Source organism: Stegastes partitus, unplaced genomic scaffold (genome assembly GCF_000690725.1).
Source record: "Stegastes partitus isolate 25-593 unplaced genomic scaffold, Stegastes_partitus-1.0.2 Scaffold1931, whole genome shotgun sequence".
Taxonomy (NCBI): Eukaryota; Metazoa; Chordata; class Actinopteri; family Pomacentridae; genus Stegastes; species Stegastes partitus.
The window spans coordinates 13,279-23,078 of NW_007579662.1; the positions used below are offsets into that span (position 1 = coordinate 13,279).

General features: G+C 41.4%; 1 protein-coding gene across 1 annotated transcript in view; it reads right to left on the reverse strand.

The window, feature by feature from the left end:
* The window catches only part of LOC103373228 (cadherin-12-like), a gene marked incomplete at its 3' end in the record, with an annotated part of 57,471 nt that overhangs the window by 12,257 nt on the left and 35,414 nt on the right, over nt 1–9,800 (reverse strand). Inside the window, exons 5-6 of the mRNA XM_008303071.1 lie at nt 4,825–4,992; nt 4,520–4,707 (exon numbers count right to left, since the gene is read on the reverse strand). Of these exons, the coding sequence (XP_008301293.1) occupies nt 4,520–4,707; nt 4,825–4,992 (356 nt within the window). The remainder of the gene's footprint in view (nt 1–4,519; nt 4,708–4,824; nt 4,993–9,800) is intronic.

Here is a 9,800-nt window from a genome sequence, read left to right on the forward strand (position 1 = left end):
ACAGTGGCACCTCACAGAGATGGAAAAAGGTACAAGAAGATAGATGACCAACTAAAACTCATCTTAAGTTACAGCAGTATTAAGAAGTTTAGAGCAAACCATACTACCACTAATGAGCAAACGTTTTGGTAACATAAGACAAAATTTGTTCAGCTTAGATGGAGTCCAGCATGTTTGGTGTGAACCTGGATATGATTACTACAGTGAATGTATAGTCCTGGCAGTAAAGCCCAGAGGTCAAAGTGTGACGATACGGGCCTGCATGAGTGCAAAAGATGACATTTATAGATAGTGCCATGAATGACGGACCAACTAGCTAAATACAGGCTGGTAAGATGACTACCAGTCTGTAGAAGGTTGGCAGAAGAGAATTATTCCAGTATGATAATGACCAAAGCATGCTGCCAAAGTTAGTTTCTAAAGAAGGAAGAAGTGAAAAATATCACCTGGCTAAGAAAGTTTTTCTGAGTTGAATCCAGTTAAACTCCTTTGGGGTGTTTGAAAGGGAAAAGGTAGAGCAACACGACCTCTCCAGCAAACAACAGCTGTAAAAACTCCCTCTGAAGAATGGCAGAACATTCCTCCAGACACTTGTGCTACACTGGTATCCTTAATGCAGTGGAGGATTGAGTCTGCCACCAGAAATAAAGGTGGACATATGAGGAAAAGAACAATAAATAAATAAATAAGTCATAAAAGTGTTCCAGTACATCTAAGCTGTTAATTTTTAATGTAAATTATTATACATTTTGAATGATTGCAGTGATGATGCACAGGGGTGTATTTGTCCTCAGCTGTATACTGTACAGCAGTAAATACACTTTTACACGAGTTTCATATATAATGTCAGGCCAGTGATTTGCATGAAGCGCGACTAAATTAAATCTTGGGTTGTCTAAGACTCATTTTGGAAAGCAAGCGTGTCTGGAAAGCATTGGGCCATTCTGTGTTGCTGAGACTGGAATAATACTTGCAAAACTGTGCAATTGTGCTCCTACAGCAGGGTGGCTAGATTTGGGGGACATTTGGTTTAAATAGTAAAATGATGTGAGTTCAACAAAAAGATCAGGGACAGAATTAGAAACGCCTACAAGCCTGTTCTGTGCATATCTGGGTAACTTAAATGAGGTATGAACATTTAGAGAGGACTCTTCCACTCAAAGACTCATGCTTAAAATCTCAAAGCAACGTTTCTACCTGTACATCACTAGCTTAGCATGTCAACCAGAGCACCTCTCACGGATTCTGTCAACGGTTTCTTTTGCTGCAATGAAGGAACTTCTTCAGGAGCTCAGAGCACATTAAAAAGCTTCATGTCCTCAGTCTGTAACGTGGTTGAACGTGGTCATTTTGCTTCTCTATAATAAAGTGCTCTGGGGGGTAAATGCATCAGCTATCTCCTCTGTAGTTTGTTTTGTCCGTTGCCATTTGAAATGGATTGATTTTCTGGAGCTGGATCAGTTCCCTCTGCTTCAAATCCCAAGATCACACAAATAACAGCAACACTCAAACTTATAGTCAGAACGGTCACCAATTAGACATATCATGATTTACATTTCATTCAGTTGTTATTGAACAATTTAAGATCAATATGTATGTCTACTTTAATTTCAAATATTGCACGCATCAAGTACACAAACTTTATAGATTCAACAGTATTTTCATAATATTGTCAGTCTACTGTTGTACCCTTGCTGTTTCTCGCACCTTTGAATGAACGTGCAAGACACTGTATGCGAAAAGTTCTGAAGAATAATTCGTCCAAATGTTTTGGGATTGATGTGCCGACTTATTTTTAATGCCCCCACAACTGCCTCTTTGTTTTGAAACAGTGAGCAGGGACGAAATGTCAGCACCGAGAGCCACGGATTTATGGCTTATCTCATTTCTAAAATAAGAGACGTGGCTGGCAAAGTTTCGTGCTCAGAAAGTAGCTGTCGTGTCTGTTCTGATTTAGAGGACAGTCTGAAATAAAAGCCTCCGCGGTCCTCTGATACCGAACTGCTTGATTTGATGTGACATATGCGCTGTGTGTTGCGGTGTGCGTATCTCCGTGGTGTGTGCGCGCGAGTGTGATACGAGGTGGTATCCCTGCAGACGGAGCGTTTAACAGAGTTTAAGTTTACTCAAGTCCTTACATGGCTTCTTTCGGAGGAGCTTTGCTATGAAATCTCTCTGAAGTCCCACTCCGATTGTCGATTTAACCCCTAAAAACTCATCTCTGTCTAACTAAGTTGCATATTTATACGCTTTCTCTAATGGAAATAATCCTGGGTTCAAACTTGCAGGCTTCTCTGTGTTGAAGTTTGCCTTTCTCTTCCTTTGTTCCTTCTACTTCCCTCTACACCTTCTTTTCACTCCCCATCCTCTCATTATATACCATAGATCTTCTGTGAGCGGGGGAATCCAGCGGCTGACACAGCAAAATGAAGACTGTATCGTGCGTGTTGGAGTGTGTGTTTGCGAGTGTGTAATGCATTATCTAGTCTAATAGCTTGGTTCAATGGAAGGTTAAGAGGCAGAATGATGAGGATCACGGCCTGAGCAGCGCATTCCTCCCACACTTAGATCACTAACAGCACTTCACCAGTGAACTGCTGATGTTAGCAAAGTGTGCCTTTGGTTTTAACCAATAGCACAGCGCCGCCAGATGCAGTGTTTGATTTGGGGAATCAAAAGGATTGTATTGCTTTTTTCAGTAATTTGCCGTTACTGATTGAAAATTGTCCCTTACACTATGGATCTGAGGGTATTTTATAACATATAAACGCCTCTTTAGGCATGCATTTACTAGTGTTTGAGGTAATATCCATGATGTGCTGTCTTCATTCTAAAACACTTCACTACTTATTGGAGCTGCACAGAGAACTAGGTCTTTATTTGAAAGAAGCTTTTAGATGAGCTGCTGTTCCAGGTGCTGTAGCTCTGCCCCAGTTGATTTATAGAGAGTCTGTGAATCACTCTTGGCCTGGTTATTCCCTTGGGACAGATGTGCATTTGGACCTTACCAGTGGAACTATTGCATCAAACAGCACACTCCCCAGGTTCACAGGGATGCACAAAAACCCTCCACCACAATAAGGCTGCGAATCTTCAAAGGGATTCAAGATGCTCAAAGAAAACTCAAAACTACTGTCAATAAAGCAAAATGTTGCACTCATGTTTCACATTCAAATCTCTGGTACTTTAAACCCAGCTTCCCAGATCACCTTCGCCTGAAGGAATGTTTATTGTATCTGATGAAGTCCACATCTCCTGCATAGAACTGAAACTACCTAACCATGGGGTAGCAATATCCTCCAATTAACCAAAATGGATTAATTTTATGAAATGAAATGAAAAATACTTTATTTATCCCAGAAGGAAAATTCATCCATCCATCCATCCATCCATTATCTATACACCGCTTAATCTTCACTATCCCAGCCGACTCAGGGTGAAGGCAGGAGACACCCTGGACAGGTCACCAGTCTATCACAGGGCTACACTTAGAGACAGACAACCAAGCACACTCACATTCACACCTACGGACAATTTAGAATCAGAATTAACCTCAACATGTTTTTGGACTGTGTGGGAGGAAGCCGGAGAACCCGGAGAGAACCCACACTGCACGGGGAGAACATGCAAACTCCACGTACAAAGATTCCGGTGCCCCCACCGGGACGCAAACCGGCGACCTTCTTGCTGCGAGGCAACAGTGCTACCAACTGCGCCACCCTGCAGCCCCCAATTTCCCCCCAAGGGAAATTCAATTAGAATTATATTATAATATAATTATATCTTATTATAATATATTGTAATATTATAATTATGTTATGATAATGTTATGAAATCAGCCTCACGGCCACTTGATGGCCCGCACACAACCTCATCACAGCTGCATTCAGTTTTAAGGAATGCCAACATGGTACCACTGCTTGCACTGAAAGCCAAGCAATAGATTCTATTGTGAAGCAGTCACAGGAAACTCAATGTGTTTTTCACTGACTAACGTTAATGATTATATGTCAGCTACACAGAGCGGTGGAACAAGAACAAGAAAGAAAAGTCACAGTGAACTGCTGTGCTTGACAGACAGCAACAACAACAACAACAACCGATCAACTTATTCCGTGGCATTTCTGGCAGACTTTCGTCGACCCCACAACTCTGGAACTTTAAAAAAAAAAAAAAACATATTTTCTGTTAACAACATTACCCACAAATCAAGATTTAATTCTAAAGGATTACGCCTTACAAAAGCATAATCCTTCCTTTTTATTACCAGCTTTTAAATAGTGAGGAAAGGCATAATTTCTGTTAGAAAAGAGAAACTTAGCAACAGAGCAGTTAGTATGACATAACTTTGCTGTAACAGTGGAGCCAGTGCAGTGGAAATGTACATTATGCCTAATTGACACATTATACTAAAGGTAATTACACACCTGATCCCCCATGCTGGTCAAACACATGCAGACATTTTTTCTTTTTAAAGACAAGAAACTTTTGCATTGCAACAGAATGGGGGCGAATGTACCTTTTTCAGGACTACGACTCCCTCTTGACTTTGGCCATTAGAGACGATGTCAAACATGTTGCCCTCGTCTCCTGGAACGATGGTGTAATCCACCCATGCATTGCTGCCAGCATCCAGATCGTGAGCTAGAATCCGACCCACAGCTGAACCCACTGCCGCTGACTCCGGTACCCGAAGATGGAAAATACCTGAGAGGGTGGCAGAGGTGAGAGTTACCCGAAAGAAAGCATCAATTTCATTCATCCATCTTTGAACAAACAAACCGATCATCCATCCCAGTAATCAGCTCATCAGGACTTTCTTACTCTTAGCAAAGCGTGGCGGGTTGTCGTTGACGTCGCTCAGGGTGATGTTGATGGTGGTAGTGGAGGCCAGACCTCCCAGCTGACCCCCCATGTCCTTGGCCTGCAGAAGAACCTGGTATTCTTCTTTCACCTCGCGGTCCATGTTGGCCAGAGCTGTCCTGATCACTCCTGAAGGCAAAGCGGTTAGGAGGGAGATGTTGAAAGGTGATTTCAGAATGATTTTTAGCTTCCATTTAAGAGACATGCAGACAGATACAGTGATTCTAGACTTTATTAGACCAGTAAATTACAGTAAGTTGTCTGCTGTGGTCAGCTTTAATCCGTTAGCAGCACTTCTGAGAAGACACATTACAGCCAAATGATTAATTAAGAAAGCAAGACAGTAATAACGTATCAGCTAGTTGACAGACTTAGTAAATGATCAAGAAAAGAGGCTTAACATTTTCTGCCTCCAGCTTTGCAAAGGTGATATTTAGCTTGTTTTCTACCAAAACAGTAAAAGTTTAAGAATCATTATCGACTAAACATCATGGGATTTTAGACTGTTGGTCCCCCAAGCTATGGAAGGAACTCTATGAGAGTGTGATGAATGTTTTTCATCGTGTTCTGGCATTTCATCGAGAATAAATTATGATTGTTATTTTCAGCCCTTATTTACAGAAAGTGAGCATTTTGTACCACATGTGAACTTTTTTTTTTTTAATGACTGAAATCTTTTTAATGTAGAGACAAATGTGCGACCTTTGCTTTAAAAAACATAAAATCTAAAGAAACAACGAGGAAAGCAGAAGACGGAGCGGTGATGATTCAGATAAGAACAGTGACAGATTCAGGCCACCAGGAGCAACGACTGGAAAGTGTCATAAAACTAATGATAACATCAAAAGTGGAGTAAAAATGACGTAATCATAGATCTGCAACCATGCCCTGAGAAGAAAAGGTCAGGGAGGTCCTCAACATTTTGACTCCTGCATGTCTAAAAGACTCCACTAATGAGCCAACTAAAAGACAAAATAACTTCAGTCAATCAATTTGTTGGGTAAGTTAATCATTGGCAGCAGTAATTGGTAGTAAAACATACACAGTTGTCAATAGCTGGTTGCCCTTGAACGTTTAAAACATCGCTGCTTGCATTGACAGTACGTACAATACTTCTATTATACATCCATTCTCAACAATTCCCAGAAACACAATACTGCCTCCTTATTCATGATTATATTGTCACCTGGTTTCCTTCATGCACAAATTATTGGCTGCAGTGAGCAGAACAATGCTCAAAGAATGTTCTTTTTCAATCAACCTTTTCTTACTATGAGCAGTGATGTGCTTGAAGACACTCTTCTGCCAGCACGAGAACAAAGCTCAAGGCTTTTACATTGTCACATCTCGGGAGTTTCTGCGTGTTTTTGTTCTCAGTAGTTTAAAGTGCACCGGGCTAAGGACATGTCATGTATTTTCAAACTTGTTTTATAGAAAATTCATTACTGAGCTGTTTTTCCGGTTATGTTGTTGCGGCAAATGATGTTTTGTTGACTTCATGGAACGCTATACTCCTGAGGTAAGTGGACTCACTGTGAGGAGTTTGTGGTTGGGCAATGGGCAATACGAAGCAGAGGTTTTAATACAATTTATGCAAAAACCGCAGGGATCCAGGAGCGTACTACCCGGAACAGAAGTGTAGATATGACCTACAACAACTGTCTTGAGTGTGCGCAGTTACATATAATTGATTCTCCTTGTGGAAGAAAGTTGGCATCCTTTTCTAATTCCTCTATGTTGTGCCGCCTCATCTCATCTCTCTTCCATCCTCCTGCCTGTGACCTGGAAAACAACCTCGGTGTACCGTCTTGAAGGATGTCTCAATACCGAAAATGCATCTCAAGGAGACGGGATGCGTTGCCAAGTGAGCCATGAGTGAGGATCATAGACTGTATATATAAAAGATGGACGTGGTGACCGTGATGTCAGCCATTGTTTTGTGAATTATCCCTTTGAAGCTTAAGGTTTTAAGAATTTGTCTGTTCCCTGTCTTTGGAAACAGCACATAGCAAACAAATGGTGGCCGTGACTAGAGAAACAGAGGACACTGTGCATGGTGATAAGGTAATGATCTGCCAATCACAACGCAGCCTTGCCTTAAAGCATACCCTACATAATGATCTATTTTCTTCAGACTGGTGCTATAATTTACCAAATGATGCTTTATTTAAAAAGCTGCTGGCTGCAAATGTGCCTTAAACCTGCATACTTTCTGTTGTCACTTTCTAGACCTGAAGGTCACATCTGTCTTATATACACAGTCTACAATGAGGATGCCTTTTTGGCATACGAGATGTTTTCATGGGGTGTGTGTGTGTTTGTGGGTGTGTGAGCGGGGCGGGGGGGAAAAAAGAAAAACAAAAAAATATATGACCTTCAATCATTCTGTCAAATTCTGCACGTCGCTGTGCCGCACATATTTAATTGAAGGCGATTAGAAATGACAGCGTCAAAGAAAAAAACGTCTCATTTTGTTAAATGCCTGTTGCCTCGACTCTTCTCTCCTTGTGAGGAGAGAGTTGAGGATGGACGAACTGTACTTTAATTGCCTCTAACATAGAATAGAATAGAATAGAATAGAATAGAATAGAACTTTATTGATCCCTTCGGTGTAATCCTCAGGGACAGGACAGGTTATGATAGTTGTGGTTTTTCTCTCACTTTATTGTCCATATTTTCTCATTGTGTTAACCTGTTGACATGGTAACTGACTGCACATTAGATGAGATGAGAAAAGAAAGGATCCACATATAGAAGTTGAATAGATGAAGACCAGAAGTTGTACGCAGGGCTCTTAGGACTAGTAATTTGTACCACCTGAAATCACACTTAATCATTTGTTTTGTCATTAAAAATCCATCCACTATCTATACACCGCTTAATCCTCACTAGGGTCGCGGGGGGCTGGAGCCTATCCCAACCGACTTAGAGCGAAGGCAGGGGACACCCTGGACAGGTCACCAGTCCATCACAGGGGTCATTAAAAATAATATGTTTTATCAATTAAAAAAAAAAAAGGAAAATAGTCTTTGGTACGGAAGCTGAGAGCGGTCATGGCCACACATTTTTTTAAACGCCATTTTCTCGAGATAACGAGATAATTATCCCGTTGACAGTTTCGGCTGTCACTTGAGCCTTCATCAGAAGTTGTCGGACTTCCTGGTGTGACGTATCTTATATAGACAGCTGACCGGGAACTCCGACATGACGTGTCATGAGAACAGCTGACGGGCACGACAACTTACAATGAAGCGCTCGTGCCCGGTCTCGTCTGTCCTCCGGCCCCCCACTGGTGACTGAGGATGGAATCCCAGGTGTGTGGGAGGTCCCACACACCTGGGATTCCATCCTGGACCGGGCACGAGAAGGCAAACACAAACACCAATTATCTCGTTATCCCGAGAAAACAAAGTTGGTTTTCTCGAGATAAATTATCTCGTTTTCATGAGAAAACGATTCTTGTTATCCCGAGATAACGAGAAAATTAACTCGTTATTTCGAGAAAACGGCGAAGAAAGAACAGTAGCAGAAAGCGACCGCTCTCGGCTTCCGTACTTTGGGGCAATGTGCTCTCTTGTCTCTCAGCTGCAGGGGCATGTCCCCACCTGTGTCTGGCTGACAGCAGCTAGCAGGCAGCCACAGCGTCGGTGTGAAACAGTAGGCAATGAACGCAAGCAAACTTTGCGCTGTAGTTGCATGTCATGTGCACACAGCGCGTTGTTGTTGTTGGTGTTGGTGTTGTTGGTGTTTGAAAGTGAGGAACGCAGCAGCATGTGATCGACCCGAGTGACATTTGCAGCTGTTAAATGTGTTGTGGCTAATTAGGTACCTGCTAGACGAAGTTAGCTGTTTTCGTCTGAATATTTGTGACAAGTCAGAGGGCAGGACGGGACGTGTTCACCGAGTTCAGAGTCGGTGTTGTGTAGCAGCTGCCGTGCGGTTCAGTGCAACCGCCTACTCTATTCACTGAGTTACTGATTTATGCAAGATATGATTGGCCGTATCAAAATAATCATTATATAAATGGCGCCCACCTGATTTTTTTTTTCTAAATGGAAAACCCAGACATGGTTTCTGGGGTAGATATTTGTAACAATGTTGGCTTCTCCACAGACTAAAATAGATGACAAATTACAATCAGTAAAGATGATTATCAACAGTTCGGGTACTATTTTGTAAAACTAGCAAATATGAATAGTCGTGCAATCCAAATTCCTTTTTTTTTTTTTAGAGAGAGTTCAACTTTATCTCAGTCTTCGGACAATATATCTTCATATATACCCACCTGTGTTAATGGGACATGAAGCCGCACATTTGAGTTAGGAATACCGTGTCACAACCACAACATTCACTTTACTTTCATGTAACTTCCAAACTGAAATACAAAAAAAGCAAATAAATTCTGTTTTACGGCGCATTAGAGTCAGTTAATGTTAGAGTAAATGAAAAACAAAGAAGACATTTCACAATAAGAGCGGCATCGGCATCCATGAACAACACTCGCTACCTAAAAACAGAGAATGGAAGTGTGGAGATAAAGTCTACAAAAGCCTGCTGCTGCTCCCACATGTACAAAACTGGCGGAAACCACAATAAGTCTTAAGGAACAATCTCTTCCTCCCATGATGCGGGATGCAAAATGAAATGCTGTATGAAACTGGGCCATTGAGGGGAGAAAAAAAAACAAAACAAAGCAAATCTACACAGGATCAAGAGAAGCAAAACAATGTCATATCTAAAATACTTTGATCTGCGTTTCAAACGAAGCAAAAAAAAAACAAAAAAACAATAAGTCTGTGACAACCAGGGATCCAGAATTCATGACAAGGAGAGACTGCAACACCTAAAAGCAATAACTTTTAAATCATCTGTGGCTGTAATGTTGTAGCTTTGTTCTGTTGTTTGTTATGTTTATTCATTCAGTTTAGTTTATTTTG